The sequence below is a fragment of the Mastigoproctus giganteus genome, chromosome 8 (assembly GCF_048544385.1).
Source record: "Mastigoproctus giganteus isolate SK-2022 chromosome 8, ASM4854438v1, whole genome shotgun sequence".
Lineage (NCBI taxonomy): Eukaryota > Metazoa > Arthropoda > Arachnida > Uropygi > Thelyphonidae > Mastigoproctus > Mastigoproctus giganteus.
In genome coordinates, this window is record NC_143582.1 from 93,310,209 (window position 1) to 93,327,786 (window position 17,578).

General features: G+C 36.9%; 1 protein-coding gene across 2 annotated transcripts in view; it reads left to right on the plus strand.

The window, feature by feature from the left end:
• The window catches only part of LOC150081718 (uncharacterized), a 1,674,628-nt gene that overhangs the window by 1,292,246 nt on the left and 364,804 nt on the right, over positions 1 to 17,578 (plus strand). For both annotated transcript variants that reach the window (XM_090378825.1, XM_090378826.1), the window contains one exon: positions 12,530 to 12,598. In XM_090378825.1, the coding sequence (XP_090234951.1) occupies positions 12,530 to 12,598 (69 nt within the window). The remainder of the gene's footprint in view (positions 1 to 12,529; positions 12,599 to 17,578) is intronic.

Genomic DNA, 17,578 nt, shown 5'->3' on the forward strand with positions numbered 1-17,578 from the left:
TTAGCATTAGTAGAGGCATATGATGCAAGAAAGCAAGCTTATGCAGCATCAGCCAAAAAAAAAAAAAAAACCCACTTCCATTTCACCTCTCCATTCGTTCGAAATACCTGTCCAGCTGAGCCTTAAATTTATTTAGGCTATCAACTTCCACAACAAGGGATGGAAGTCTGTTCCACCAACCAACTACCCGCTGGCTAAAGGCAAATTTCCGCATATCTATCCTAGATCTGTCTTTCCTCAATTTGAATTTATGCCCTCTCAGGTGATTATTCTGAGCAAGAGGAAGAATCCCATCGGCATTGAGCATACTCAAACCATTCAAGGCTTTGTACACCTCTATCAGATCACCTCACCAGTGCCTAAGCTCCAGACACTGTAATTTGCAAAACTTAAGCCTTTCTTCGTATGAGCAACCCTTTGTTCCATTCACTAATCTTGTTGCCCTTCTCTTTACTCGTTCCAGCAGCTCTACATCCTTCTTGAAATGAGGCCTCCAGACCTGTATACAGTACTCAAGGTGTGGCCTGACTATTGACTTATGCAAGGGAATAATCACCTCCTTATCCCTGCTAGAAAAATTCCTGTATATCATTGACAAGACACCATGAGCTACTCTTGCAGCCCATCTTCACTGCTCAGAGAATTTCATATCTGCCTGCACAATCACCCCCAAGTCCCTTTCATTCTCTACCACTGTCAGTGTAGTACCACAGAGTTGATACGTTGCTCTGGGGTTGCTGTTTCCCATGTGTAGTACTTTACATTTGTCAATGTTAAACTTCATTTGCCACATCTCAGCCCATCTGCCCAACCTTTCCAGATCCTGTTGCAGCAGCATAGCGTCAGTAGTGTTCTTAACAACCCTGCCAACCTTTGTACGTCTGCAAACTTGGACATTAAGCTTGATATACCATCATCAATATCATTTATAAATACAGAAAACAACAATGGACCCAACACTGAACCCTGAGGGGCTCCACTAATAACATTAGTCCATGATGAGCAGTGTCCATTGATTACCACTCTCTGTCTTCTCCCCCTCAACCATCCCTTCACTTTACCTTTCACCATCATCAATATCATTTATAAATACAGAAAACAACAATGGACCCAACACTGAACCCTGAGGGACTCCACTAATAACATTAGTCCACGATGAGCAGTGTCCATTGATTACCACTCTGTTTCCTATACTTCTCAACCATCCCTTTATCCATAGCAGCCATTTGCCTCCAATGCCACACTGCTCCAATTTGTGTAGCAGTCCTCCATGTGCAACAGTATCAAAAGCCTTTCTAAGATACAAATATGTAATATCAAAGTTATTCCCTGCACCAGTTCTGTTGTGACTGCATCATAGTATACAATCAAATTGGTCAGGCAAGACTTTCCCTTAGCAAAACCATGCTGCATCTGAGCTATAACTGAAGTCTTGTCCAGATGATCCTGCAGTGCTTCTTTAACCAGTGCCTCCATTAATTTTCCTGGAACAGAAGTTAAACTCACAGGTCTATAATTATTTGTGTCAGCCTTTGATCTTCCTTTGTGAATTGGAGTCACATTTGCACATCTCCATTCTATGGGTACCTCCCCTGAGTCCAAAGAAGCTGTCATAATTATGGCTAAGGGTTTGCTTACTACCTTTGCTGCCTCATTCACCAACCTCGAGCACGTGCTTGACTGTCTAATACTTGACGACACCCGGCATCATTTGATGTTCCATTTTAATGTCAGCTGATGAAGAGACCAAATATAGTTTTTATATTTGTAAATAGTTTAGTAGTTTGTAAATATTTGTGTAGTTTGCAAATATTTTAGTCCTGCTCTTTTGGATGCAACGATATTCCTCGTGCATTATGGAATCTGAAGCAAAAGTTTTTCTAATAAGTCACTTTTTCTAAGTGACCTATGTAAATGTAGATAAATAATTACATAGTGATATTTATTGCACCTTGAGAATGCTGTGTGGTGGGGTAGCCAATGGGAGAAGAGGGATGTGGGTCATATGGTACAAGTGGGTGGGGCAATTACGTTGCTACTAATGCACAGGTAAATAATTACATGTCATTTCCTGATTAGATATCAATCAGTGTATTTCGACAGGTATCTTTTATGTAGAAAAGATTTGATTTACTTCGTCATACTGCTACATTTTATGTAGTAAAGTGTGCTTGGGGATTGCAAGCAGGGGGCAAAGCCCCGTAGTTTTTATTATTTTATTTTATTCCATTAGGCAATTTCTTAAGGAAACACTATACATCTATAAGTTAAACCTAAAATCGGTAAAGATATAACAAATATAGTTTTGTTGTTTAGCTCTTTTTGTTCTCTAACTTGGTGAATATGGATATTACATTAAATGCTGGAAAATTTTATTATTCCTAATAAAGTCTTCCATTATTTAACCATTATTTTTTTTTCTTTAACTGGGCATGTAAAATCAGTTTTGTTCTCAAAATTTAAATCCTTATGGCACAACCATTTATCAGTATTTCTCATCAATTATCATATTAATCTGGTTTTTGAGTACACTTGCGCTTAATTGGGACAATTTTTATTTTTTTTTATTCTTGATAAAATATATTGTATTAGGTGTATATAGAATTGTTTTGGGTATATTGTGATGTGATAAAGAACAGTTGCAGCTGAATGAGTAGTTTTGATTTTGAAAGTAGATCACTGCACAAAGGTGGTGCAAAAGTTTTTTGCCAGTATTATTGAGGATACCTTAAAAGTTCAGAGAAACTGCTAGTTTGGGGGAACAAGGGTAATATAGAAATGCGTTTATCTGATTGTATAGGTCAAATTAACTCTTGCACATACCTCAAGAGTATTTGTTTGTTACCACAAACAGAACATAGTAGCAAGATATTCTGATGGCAAAAGTGTTTCAAATGAGCAGTAGCAAATGACAGGGAAGCAAGCTTAAATAACTTTAATTGGTGTGTCAGGGTAGTTAACTATACAAGAACACTAAGTCTTAATTGTTTATACAGTAATACCAGAAGTGTCATCAATAAAATGAGTGAATTCGAACTGCTGGTTAGGACAAGTAATGCTGACATAATAGGGCTTACAGAAATGTGGTACAACCAGGAGATAAGGGATGATGAGTTTCAGTACGGTATGTATAATGTATTCAGGTAGGAAGGACAATGAAGGTAGAAGGGGTGGTGGGGTCATGCTTCTTATCAAAAGTAGCCTGAGTACGACAAAAGCTTTCCTGGATTCAGATGTTTTGCATGCTAGTATAGAATCTTTTTGGTGTGAAATAGTTGTAAGCAAAGGTATAATGAGAGTGGGAGTAATCTACAGGCCAGGTGATTGTGAAGATTACGATGAGAGCCTCTACATGCAAATGGAATGGGCAAGTAATCGTGAATGTCTTATTATGGGTGATTTAAATTTGCCTCTAATTGATTGGAGCAAATGGGAAAGAAACTCCACATAGGGGACAAAATTTTTAAATCAACTAGATGATTGTTATTTGTATCAACATGTTAGGGAAAAGAATACTCTAGACCTCATTACCACCCATGAACCAGATAACATAATAGGGCCAACGGTACAGGAACCAGTAGCAGGAAGTGATCACGGAGTTCTGCGGTGGGCGATGAAGAGAGTGGTAGCAATAGTTAAAAGCAAAGGAATAGGTTTTAATTTCAGGAAAGGAAATCACAATGCCTTAAGGTGCTACATGGCGTCTATTAACTGGGTAGATATCTCACAGAGAGCGAATACAATTGAATTATGGTATATCTTTAAATCATTAATCATAGAAGCTTTGAATGCTTATATGCCATTTAAAAAAATACTCCTCGAGGAGGATTCCAAATTGGATGAATAATGAAGTTGCCAAATTACTTGAGAAGAAAAAGATGGCATGGAAAAGTTGCAGAGCAATAAAAAGTACTGAAGCCTATAACAGCTACAAATTGATCTGTAATAATGCCACTGAAAGGGTTAGGCTGGCAAAGGCAGATTATGAGAAATCACTGGCAAAGCGGGGGGATAAGGAATTTTTCACATATATAAATGCAAAGAAGAGAAGGACAAAGCAGCTTGGAAGCTTATGTAATGGACCTGGGATAGTATTAGATACCCCAGCTGAAGTTGCAGATGAAGTCAACTACTTTGCATCAATATATTTACAGAAGAAAAACCCTTCACGTCATTGAGAAATTCTGGGAGTGAAGTTGAAAAAAATGTAATTAATGATGTTGAAATTTCACACATGTATTTAATGAAAAAACTTTCGAGCCTACAGTCCAGTAAGGCTCCTGGGGTTGATAGCATTTACCCTGTAATCTTAAGGGAGGTGGCAAGTGAGTGCATTGAACCATTGAGGCTAATTATGAGAGCATCACTGGACTTGGGAGTGATTCCGTTGGATTGGAAAAGTGCCAATGTATCTCCAATACATAAGGACAGTTCAGAGAGTGTAGTAGGAAATTATAGACTGGTCAGTCTAACTTCAGTAGTAGGAAAAATCCTGGAGGCAATGATCAAGGGTGGAATTCAGGATCACTTATATAGAAATGGAATTCTGAAGGATACTCAGCATGGTTTTTTAAAGGGAAAATCATGTCTAACTAATCTGGTTAGCTATTTTGACAGGGTCACTCAAGAGCTGGACAGGGAATAATTTCGACGTTGTTTATTTGAATTTCTGCAAAGCATTTGACTCAGTCCCACATGAGCGGTTGCTTTATAAGCTGGAACAGGTTGGAATCACTGGGAAAATCCTTAGATGGATAGCAGGATGGCTTCAGGGCAGGAGGCAAAGGGTTTGTGATAAATGGTCATTCCTCAAATTGCATTGATGTAAGAAGTGGGGTTCCCCAAGGATCAGTATTAGAACCATTGTTGTTTTTGATTTTCATAAATGACATTGATGAAGAGATAGAGGGCATGAGTCTAAATTTGCAGATGATGTAAAGATTAGTAGAGTAGTTGATGATTGCCATCAAGCAGAGCTTCTTCAGCACGACCTAGATAGACTTCAGTGATGGTCAGAAAAATGGCCACTATGCTTTAATCCAGCAAAGTGTAAGGTATTGCACCTGGTGAACAGTAACCCCAAAACAACTTATACACTTGGCAGTGTTGAACTAAAGCTGGTAGTGGAGGAAAGGGACTTTGGTATTACGATAAGGTCAGATATGAAGTTCTCCGAGCATTGTAGACTGGTTTCAAGGAGGGGTCCATGGTATCCTATCGATGATTTTTCAAACAATCGCTAGTAGAGATAAGAATGTCATAATCCCATTATATGTATAAGGCTATTGTTAGACCACACTTGGAATATTGTGTTCAAGTATGGAGACCACACCTAAAGAAAGATATTGTTCTTCTTGAAAGGGTCCAGAGATGGGTAACTCGCCTGGTGAGATTGGCAAAAGGGCGTCCATATGAGGAAGGACTTCGAATATGTGGGTTGCAGAGCTTGGAAACTAGGCACCTTAGAGGGGACTTGATTGAGATGTTTAAGCCTCTGAGAGGCATAAGCAAAATGAATAAGGATGAAATTTTCATGGTTATAAATGATTCTAGAACTAGGGGCCATAATTTCAAGTTACGAGGGAGTTGTTTAGACTGGATTGCAAGAAGTTTTATTTAGCCAGTGAGTTATAAATTACTGGAATAAGTTACCTACATGAGTGGTAGAGGCTGACAATCTGGGGAAATTACCTAAGAGGGAGGGAAATGCATAGATTGTCCATTTCCTTTTCTCTTATTAATTTTTATTATTATTATATATTTTTAAATTTTCTTCTTATTATTTTAATTTATGTATTTTTTATTATTTCATTTTATTATTATTATTATTTCTCTTTATATTATTTCTCCCTGACTGGGGGTTCCACCTCGTGACGGGTATTGCTACCAAGTACATAGGGTGGTTTTTGTTATGTCTGGTGTTACTGTTGGTCGAGGAACTCTCTGACTATCCTACAGGTGTTCAGGATTGCGACTTTCTGGAGTTCCTTGTAGGTGTTCACTGGGAGCCCTATTGCTGCTAGGCTGTTATGTAGGGTCTTTGGCACCACACCTGTGCCAAAGACCCTACATACATGATGATCGGGATGGTCATTACTTGTTGCATATGCCACATCTCTTTGATCTCCTGTCTTTGATTCTTGTACTTCCTGATTTTTTTTCCCCATGGGTTTTCTGCAGGTTGCCAGTGTTGGGTACCGCTATGTCAATCAGATAGGTAGCCTTTTCCTTCTTGTCCAGTGTTAGGTACTGCTATGTCAATCAGATAGGTAGCCTTTTCCTTCTTCTCCACGCCATAATATTATTATTTATTATTATTTTTTTTTTTTTTGTTTTTTGGCTGGTGCCGCATAAGCCATAGGCTTCTTTGCACCATGTGGCCATTATTAATACTGATAATTATTAGCAGTTAAGTATATACTTACTAACCTTGATAGAAATGATTTGCCAGAACTTAAAAGAACCAAGTTTCAGTTTTGAATATATTGTAATATTTTTATAATGGAGTTTATTGAGTTTTATAGTTGATTACTAATAGTATTTGATAGCTTATAATACCACTGGCCAACAAAAAAAAAATTTTCATACCTCCAGAGAAAAAGTTGTAGATTTTAAGGGAAATTGATCTCTTGATTCCAAAAAATACGAAAATTAGATCTCTGTTTTGTTTCCATTAAATGTTATATTGAAATTTTAGTAACTTAATGAACAACCAACTTCAAATACCATACAATAATATATATGCAACTTAAAAACAATTCTTATTTATTTTAAAACACAGTAAACCCTCGGTGATGTAGATTTGCTTGAGCGTGTACAGAGAAGGGCAACAAGATTGGTGAGGGGAATGAAGGGATCCTCTTACCTACCAAGAGAGGCTTAAGTTCTGCAAATTGCAATGGCTGGAGACTAGGCACCTGCACAGTGATCTGATTGAGGTATATAAGGCCTTAAATGGGTTGAGCATGCTGAATTCTGATGGGATTCTTCCACTTGTTCAGATTATGAATCTAAGGGGACATAAATTCAAATTAAGGAAAGACAGATGTAGAATAGATGTGCGGAAATTTGCCTTTAGCCAGAAGGTGGTTAATTGCTGGAAGAAACTTCCATCTGTCGTTGTGGAAGTTGATAGGTTAAATAAATTTAAGGAGGAACTGGACAAACATGATGTGCACAAATTGGAGCAGTGTGGCATTGGAGGCAAATTGCTGCTATGGATAAGGGGATGGTTGAGTGGCAGAAGACAGAGAGTGGTAATCAATGGACACTGCTCAACGTGGACTAATGTTATTAGTGGAGTTCCTCAGGGTTCAGTGTTGGGTCCGTTGTTGTTTTCGGTGTTTATGAATGATATTGATGATGGGATATCAAGTTTAATGTCCAAGTTTGCAGATGATACAAAGGTTGGCAGGGTTGTTAAGGACACTACTGACGCTATGCTGCTGCAACAGGATCTGGAAAGGTTGAGCGGATGGGCTGAGAGGTGGCAAATGAAGTTTAACATTGACAAATGTAAAGTACTACATATGGGAAACAGTAACCCCAGAGCAACGTATCAACTCTGCGGTACTATACTGACAGTGGTGGAGAATGAAAAGGACCTGGGGGTAATTGTGCAGGCAGATATGAAGTTCTCTGAGCAGTGCAGACGAGCTGCAAGAGTAGCTCATGGTGTCTTGTCAATGATATACAGGAATTTTTCTAGCAGGGATAAGGAGGTGATTATTCCCTTGTATAAGGCAATGGTTAGGCCACATCTTGAGTACTGTATACAGGTCTGGAGGCCTCATTTCAAGAAGGATGTAGAGCTGCTGGAACGGGTACAGAGAAGGGCAACAAGATTAGTGAATGGAACAAAGGGTTGCTCTTACGAAGAAAGGCTTAAGTTTTGCAAATTACAGAGTCTGGAGACTAGGCACCGGCGAGGTGATCTGATAGAGGTGTATAAGGCTTTGAATGGGTTGAGCATGCTCAATGCCAATGGGATTCTTCATCTTGCTGAGAATAATCACCTCAGAGGGCATAAATTCAAATTGAGGAAGGACGGATGTCGGATAGATGTGCGGAAATTTGCCTTTGGCCAGCGGGTGGTTGGTTGGTGGAACCGACTTCCATCACTTGTTGTTGAAGTTGATAGCCTAAACAAATTTAAAGCTCAACTGGACAGGTATTTCGAACGAACGGAGGGGTGAAATGGGAGTGGTGTGTGTGTTTTTTTTTTTGTTTTTTTTTTTGGCTGATGCTGAATAAGCTTGCTTTCTTGCATCATATGCCTCTACTAATGCTAATGCTAACATTTAGAGGGAATGGTTGTGTGATTTTTTTTTTTTTTTGGATGATGCTGCATAAGCTCATACACTGCTTTCTTGCATCACATGCCACTACTACTAATGCAGTTACAGTTAATTTGGATAATCCGGATCGAAATATGAAAAATTCTGTTCACACTTAAGTACTTTGAAAGACACATGGAATTTAGTAAGGCAGATTAGTAACTCTTGACTGCACACTGATTGACTGTGCAGAGAGAGGCAGAACATACATTACATTGTCTTGCATGTTGTTCAGTATTGTTGTTGACATCTGAATCAGTCGGATGTCCAACTCAGATGTACATAAGTCAATATGCACTGATTTAACTATCATTAACAAGCTCAAAGTGATAGAACTTTGAAATTGAAAATAGTGTTTCTGGAAAAAAAATTGCTGAAGAATTTGGTATTGGCTGACCGCTGTGTCAGATATTGAAAAGCGGAAACAATCTATAAAGATATTTGCTTTAAAATTTGATGTGGGAAGTGATAAAAGCAGTGTATCAAATAGACAAAAATTTAAAAAGTCAAAAGAAGGGTTGCTGGAAGAAGCTGTATTTAAGTGGTATTCATAGCAACGATCAAGTGGCATTGGCATGTGATGCCAACACCACCTGATAAATGTAAAAAGACAATACATTTATCTATCTATCTGTGAATAAATGTATTGTCTTCTTATAGTTTTTAAATAAAGGCTCTGCAGTGATTTTTTTTTCCCCCCCATCAGCACTACATATATGATTAAATTTTCCATTGATTTGTGTTCTTAGTTTTTTTTTGTCTTTTAGGGCTCTCTTTTGCTTCACTAATCCAGATGACCTCCCCCCCTTCCCCAGTTAATCTGGATTAGCGAGGGTTTACTGTACGTTAATCAAACATACAAGAAGTGGCAACAAAGTTCCCAGACTGGTGTATTAAAAAGAAAACAGTGAAGAATCCCAAAAATTATTATAATTTTTCTTCAAAATAATTACCATCTGAATAAATTAATATGCTTTTCTAAAAAGAGTCAGTAATGGCATCCAAAAAGATGATGTTCAGGTCAGTGGTTATATTTTTCTTTATGTCCTGAACAACCTGAAATCTCTGTCCTTTGAGGGCAGCTTTCACCTTGGGAAAGAGGAAGAAATCTGCTAGTGCTAGATCAGGAGAGTAGGGTGGATAGTTGATCTGTGTGGGGTGGATAGAAGAAACAGGGTCATGTTTCTTCATAAATATCTACACAACAAGTGCAGAATGGGCAGGGGCATTGTTGTATAACAAAAACCAGCTGCCTTTCTCACAATATTGCAGCCTCACCCAGGAAATACACTTCAATAATCTTAGAAGCACTTGTACATAGAACATAGATTTGACTCTCTTCCAGATAAAAAAAAAATTCCTCATGAGTCACATCCTGTTTGTTTAAAAACATGATCAGCATCTTGATCCTGGACTTCTATAAATGAAACTTTTTTGGGCCTTGATGATTTTGAAGTCCACTGTGTGCTCTGTCACTTTGTCTCTGGATCACACTGAAACACCCAACACTCATCACCAGTGATAATGCAGTCAAGGAAATTAGAATTGTACCAACAAGTCTGGATGATGTGTTCACATGATGACACTCTTCATTGCTTCTGCTCATCCATGAGGCTGTGCGGCACGGATTTTGCACAGACCTTCCTTTTCCCCAAATCTTCATGCAGAATTTGACTAGTCATCTCTTTATTCATATGCTACTTATCAGCCATCATTCTGAGGGTCAAACAATGATCTCTTGCCACAATTTCCTGAAATTTTGCAACCCTGTCCTCACCTCGAGAGATTGGCAGACACCCACTTTTGGTCATTGCAACCATACTCATGCCCATCTTTTGACTTCTTATACAATTCAATGTACGACTTAACTGTTTCATCACCCATAAACAGTTTTTAACATTTCTGTTGCAGATTTTCCCATTTTAAACTAAAATTTTATAATTGTTCATTGCTCCATTGCAAAATCATGACACGCAACATTAATGCTACTAACGAAACTGGTTGTTACTTGCAACCTTTCAGCCTACTGAACAATGAATCTGTACAACCATCTGTTAGAGGAAGTTTGAACTGAAACATACCCCTTCTGTTTATTTTCAATCAAACTCATCGAACAAGATTACAACTGCACCAGTCTGGGAACTGTATTGCCACACCTGGTATAATGTACTACATATATACATTCTATTTCTTTAGAAATGTTTTCCACTCAGAAAGTTTTCTTATAGTTCATTTTGCTTTCTCTCTTAAGAAACCGGCAACAACCTCTCATTTTGGAAATAATCTTGGCTGCTTTTCCATTGTGGATATGTCCCTATGATAGCAATCCCCTTACCCATCACTTACATCTCTGACATTTTGAGGGGAAAAACTGAGATGGGAATGAAGAAAGTGAATTTTCAAAGGCATTCAGCAACCCATATCTTTATAATATTGCAGTAAAGTCGATGCCAGATATTCATAATTATATTCTACCCTTCTAAAAAAATCAATGCATAGCTGCTTTTTAGCATTAGTAGAGAGGCTATGATGCAAGAAACCAAGTTTCAGCCAAAAGAGGCAGCATCAACCAATAGAGGGGAAAAAAAAAAAAAAAAAAAAAACCAACTGCCCATTTCACACATCCACATCCACTTTTTCCTTGAATTTGTTTAAGCTATTGATTTCTACAATGACCAATGGAAGTTTGTTCCAGCAATCAACCCACCCACTGGATAAAGGTAAATTTTCACGTATCTATTTTACAATAGTATCCATGCATCTATTTTACAACAATTCAATTCGAATTTATGCTCCCTCAGGTGCATAATCTGAGCAAGAGGAAGATTTCCATCAGCATTGAGCTTACCCAAACCACTCAAGACCTTATACACTTCATAACTTGCATTTTTAAAAATTGTGATTTTTATTTAATTATTTATTGAAATACTAAATATTTAAAATTAAAATTATTTTTGGTTATTGTAATTAGTATGTGGTAATTATGAAGCTGTCCTTTAAGGAATTATTTCAATGAAGAGTTATTCAATATTTTAAAAATGTTTCATTTAAATAGTACAGGTGGTCCTCGACTTACATAGGTTTGACTTACGTTAATCCACATTTAAGTTACTAGTGAGTTGCCATCCACACTTTCAGACTTCAAACATATTTACTAAGATCTTGGCATTGGTGTACATCACCTGTTCTTACACTTAGTTACCCTAACACAATCTCTGTATTTCCTTGTTCCAATATGACCCAGCAGGCCTTGAAATCCCCAGTAACTTGCTTTCTGGATTGCTGCATGTTCCAATAAATGCAGTGCAAGAATCACTTTCACCTCTGCTACAGCTCTTGTTAATTTATTAGTCTGTGTATCCCCCAAGCTAGCAGTTTTCTGACCCACCTACCAGTGCCTTCATTGCATCAGAAAATATTCTTGCACCCTTTTTATTTAAATGTATCCCAACCCTGTAGAACCAGGCTTCCGCCTGTTAATGAGCACAGAAACACTGAGAAAAATTCCTCCCCATGAGCTTTGTACAATCTCTTCAGGGCTGAATTGATTGACAAGACTCTCATTATGTACTCTCTCCTGTTGTTTCTGGACAGAATTGCAGACACTATTAAATTTAACCCTAATTCACATTTAACCAAGTCTTTTATAAGTGTGGAATCAGCATTGTACTTTATGGCCCATGTTATCTTTGAAGAAAACAATAGTAAATAATAGTTTAATAATGACAAGTGTGATATTAATGTGGGCACATTATTGCCTTTACATGATGAGTAAAAGCTTCCTTTTATATTGTCATTTTATTTAGTAAACATTTGTTAATTTATGTTATAAATATATGCAATAAAAAATTTTTTCTCAAAATTTTCCTTTTAAACATGGTTTACTTTATGGCTTAATGCATCTTATCGTCCATAAAATATGGTATTATATACATGATTTAAATATGCTATAGTTTAATTAAATATCCAGACATAAGAGTTGCATATCAAGCACTTGGTCAGGAATGTAATCCTTTAATATTATCATTATTTCTTTTGGAAAATCATTTGTGACTTATGTTGCGTGGCACATTTTCTGGTAACATAGCCTGCCGTAAGTCCGAGTACTGCCTGTAAACAGAAACTTTACATCATTTCGGATATATACCATATGTTATTAGGTGACTTTGTCTTAAACCTCCTTTTTTAAATAGCGCACAAGGAAAGGGTGGTAAGGGAAACAAAAACACCACCTCCATCTCCAGCTGAAAAGGAATTTCAAGGTATTTGATTCGCACAAAAATTGCTGTACTTGCTTTTTTGTATGGTTTTTAGTGATTTGCAACCTCATTGTTTCCTTTCCTTATTTATTAATTATGATACATTTTGCTTCTTTTTTTTTATTTATATATTTCTTAGTGTGCTTTTCAGCCTTTCCTAAATTATTCGAGCTATATTTCATTTTTTCTGTTTCTCTTCATTTTAACCAATTGCAAAAAAAATTATATATTTAAGAGAATAAACATGATCCTAATCTTATTTTAATCAGTATTTGTATTTTTTGTAATTGTTGGAAAATTTTAAATATGCAATAGACTCTTGTTTATTTAGCATTTTATCATATATTTTCCATATAACTAGCTTTTATTTCAATCCTGATATTATTTTTAATGGACTTTTAATCCTCCAGTATTTGCATAAAAACTCTTTAATGTAAAGGCATGTAGAGTTATTCTGCACCACATTCAGCTTTTTTCTTTAAATAGGTAGGAAATAATTTGAGTTATTATTCTCTATTTTAAAAGTTTTATGAAAAACCATGAACATATATTTTTTTAATTGTAAGTATATAAGTTTTAAATAACTTTTAAAATGATAACTTAATCAGATGCCAACTATGTGATTTTTTTTTTTAGCATTTAATACAGACACTTTTTTTTTTTTAATGAAAACCCTAAACACAATAGGTAATAGAACCTATAATACCATTCATGGGCTGAAGGTTGAGAAGATGAAAGAAGATACCTGTTGACATTAGACTTTAATTTCTGTAGAATGTAATTTTCTGGAAATACGCATGAAGGAAGGTTGTTCCAGAATGAATAAATGAGGAAGAAGAAAAGTTCGTTCTGTGAGTTTGAAGTTGGACAGTAAAAGGATGTTGACTGCTTATGTCATGAATTTGGACCGCTTTGGAAGGGAGAGGTGGAATTATAGAAACCAATTCAGAAGAACAGTGCCCATGGAAGTATCTATAGAAAAGGCATGCAGCAGAAACAGAACATTTGAGGTGGAGAGTGGAGATACTCTGTTAGAGGTGAGTCATTAATTAACCTAACTGCTCTGTTTGGAATGGAATCTAAAAGCCTGAGAGAGGTTTTGGGGCATCGCCCCCAGATGTGGAACAGTATTCCATGGCAGGGTGGGTTTTTGATATGTACAGAGTGAACAGCTGTTTAGATGAAAAGTCATGCAGAGAGAAAAAGAGAAAAACCAGTTTTTTAGAAGCAGAGGAAACAATATTTGTAATGTGCTTATGCCAAGAGAAATTAGAAGTCAGGGTAATCTCCAATAGAGATATATATGATCTTATTTAGCAATCAATGTGTCATCAAAGATAAGTATAGGAGAGAAATTAGAAGTCAGGGTAATCTCCAATAGAGATATGTGATCTTATTTAGCAATCAATGTGCCATCAAAGATAAGTATAGGAGCAGAATAATTTTTTGCAAGATATAAGACCTGACTGAGTTTTAGAATGATCGAAATCAACAAGAACTTGAAGCTATTTGTGCAGGGCAAGGTTTCTCAAACTGGAAGGTGGAATGCAATGTGCTACCATCAGCAAAAATATGGATAGGATTTCCAGTCAATGGAAGGTCATTAATATACAAGAGGAAAATAGTGAGAGAAAGAACAGCTCCTTTGGGAACACTAACATTAGTGGAGAAGTTAGAAGACAGAGAACCATCATCAGCTGCAGTTGAGCTGTCAGAGAGAAAACTGGATACCCACTTAGAAAAAAGGTTGTCAAAACATAAGATGGAAGCTTATTTACAAGACTTTTATGGCAGTAACGAACAAAGACTTTATTATTATTAGCTATATGGTGCGAGGAAGCCTAAGGCTTATGCTGCACCAGTAAAATGCCAAGAGCAACTACTTGAGTTTTACTAAACATTTCCATTGAATTTGACCATAGATGAGTAATATAAGCCAAAATATCACCAGTGGATCGACACTGACAGAATCCATACTGGCAATTGTTGATCAGATTGAAGGTTTCTGGATAGTTTAAGAGTTGGCAGTTAATTGATTTCTCCATTACTTTATAATGTAGTAGAAGTATATAGCATACACATGGCAAGAATATACCCAGGGGGCGCCTCTGTAGCCAGGTGGGAAGGAGCAGCAGTGCGTAGCACACGCTTCTTGATTAGACCGGGGTTCGAGCCCGTCACCACCAAATACGGAGCATGCGGAAAGGTCAGGGAATGACCACTGCATATCCCGGAGCAATATGGCCTTAGTTGCTAATGCTCCTAAAAAAAAAAAAAAAAAAAAAAAAAAACCAAAGCAAACCAAAATATACCCAGTTCCTTGATATAACATGGTCTCGACAATGCCCCTCCACATAATCACTACTCAGACTCCCTCCAGTCACTATCTGGCAGAGTAAGGCATTGTGGCAAATCGTTTGGGTCAGCTATACACTAGCTGATCCAGAAGTCTCCTAGAGAGTTGCCGATAGGTTCAGTCAGGTGTACTATCTAGTGGTTGGCCTGCGATCACTATTTTAGAGCTCTGTCCTCGAAATGTAAATAATTTGGTTCTTCCCATGATACCAACTATGCCAACCATCATAACCTCAAAAGTCATCAATCATACTACATGATGGAAGAGATGGTGCTGTTGCTGGAGGTTTGTCTGGGGACTAAACATGAGTTCCACCACTTCAAGCCTTCGATAAGCAAAGTAAAGTGGTGGTATTGGACCAGTTGATGAGAGCCATCTACCACCATGTATTGCCCTGTAATGCAGAGGGGCAGCATTCTCCATGTTGTCTGGGTGCCACATCTTCACCCCTGCTTATGTCGATTCACACCTCCAGTATGCTAGATACTGTATTTCAGGACTTGCACATGGAGGCACCTCCGTAGCCAGGTGGGAAGGAGCAGCAGTGCATAGCACACGCTTCTTGATTAGACCGGGGTTCGAGCCCGTCACCACCAAATATGGAGGATGCGGAAAGGTCAGGGAATGACCACCGCATATCCCGGAGCAATATGGCCTTAGTTGCTAATGCTCCTAAAAAAACCAAATAACAAACAAACTTGCACATGGGGGATATATACCGTGCCAGATTAAGGATGAAATAGGCCACTGCCATATTTAAATTTGAGGCCCCTTTTATATATTTATATTTATAAATAATAATTCCTTGATAAAAATGTAAACTAAGAGGTCAAAAATGTTTTATGACCTCTTAGTTTACATTTGGAAACTAAGAGGTCATAAAAAAATAAAAATAAAGTAATAATAAAAACAGTTTTAATAGAAACTTTTAATTTATTTATTGTACAATAAAAAGGTATAAGAATAAAATTTAAACACTTAACAAGTTAAGTTTAAGAATGCTTTTATATTACATGTTTTCTTGGTTTTCTAGCAAATCTTCCATTAATTCACCGAAATCTAAAGAATTCAAAATTTAATTTTCTGCGATAAGAATAGCTAAATTATTGTCTCGTTTCTGTCATAACACTTCTCAAAGTATTTTTAATCAATTTTAATTTGGAAATAAGATCTTTCTTCACTGGCATTTGAAATCATTAAGCAAAGATATATACGTAATGTAATTTCAATATTTGGAAAAACCTGAACTAAGTTGTTTTCTTTTATGTGTTTCTTTCATAAATTTAAGTTTTGTACATGATCAGTGTCAATTTCTTCTTCTGTATCACTTTCTCCTTCTTCATTTTAAATGTGCTCTTTTTTTTTCAATAGTTGTCTTTATTTCAAACAAGGATTTTGTTCCGCTTTTTAATTCTTCTCTAATGAGAGATTAAATATTTACATTCATTTACAAATTCTACTTCATTTAAATCTTCTTTATAAAATGAAGTCAAATTTTTGGATTTTTTAATATCAATTTCATCTAAGTTAGTTAGATTTTCCAAAAATCCAAATCTTTGATAGGTATCTTTATATGCATTTGAATGATAATTTAAACACCTTTTTATTTTTTCATAGAATGAGTATAGAAGATAATTAAATTTTTTAACACATTTATCAAAATCCTTACAATGACTGTATGCATTCCTAGAATGCGTACTGTCATTGTTAATGCCCACTGTTAAGAATGGGGAGAGGTGGCAACGGCATGTGGAATTCTTGCTGCAAAATGATGCTACTGCAACAGAATCTAGATTAATTTGGCAAATGGGTTGAGAAGTGGCAACTGAAGTTTAACGTTGACAAATGCAGAGTACTACATATGGGTAGCAGTCACCCAAGAGAAATGTACCAACTGTGTGGTACTACACTCAGGGAAGTAGAGAGTAAAAAAGACCTGGGAATATTTGTGCAGACAGATATGAAATTTGCTGAGCAGTGCAGATGGGCTGCCAGAGCAGGTCATGGAGTGTTGTCAATGAGATACAGGAATTTTGCTAGTGGGGACAAGAAGGTGATTATCCCATTGTACAAGGCAATGGTAAGGCCACAACTTGGGTAATGTGGACAGGTGTGGAGGTTTCACTTTAGGAAGGATGTAGAGTTCCTAGAATGAGTAGAAAGAAGGGCAACAAGACTGGTGAGGGGAAAGTTGGTACTCTTACCATGAATGGCTTCAGTTCTGAAAATTGCAGTGCCCGGAGTCGAATATCTGCAAGGTGATCTGATTGAGGTCTATAAGGCCTTGAACAGGTTGAGCAAGCTCAATGCTGATGGGATTCTTCCTCTTGCTTAGATTACGAACCTGAGGGGGCATAGATTCAAATTGAGCAAAGACAGTTATAGAATACATGTGCAGAAATTTGCATTTAACCAGCTGGTAGTTGATTGCTGGAACAGACTTCCATCTCTTGTTGTAGAAGTTGATAGGTTAAATAAATTTAAGTCTGAAATAGACAGTCATTTAGAGTGAATGGATGGATGGAATGGGAGGGTTTTTTTTTTTTTTTTTTTGGCTGATGCTGCATAAGCTTGCTTTCTTGCATCGTATACCTCAGCTAATTCTAAAATAAACCAAAAATGCAAAC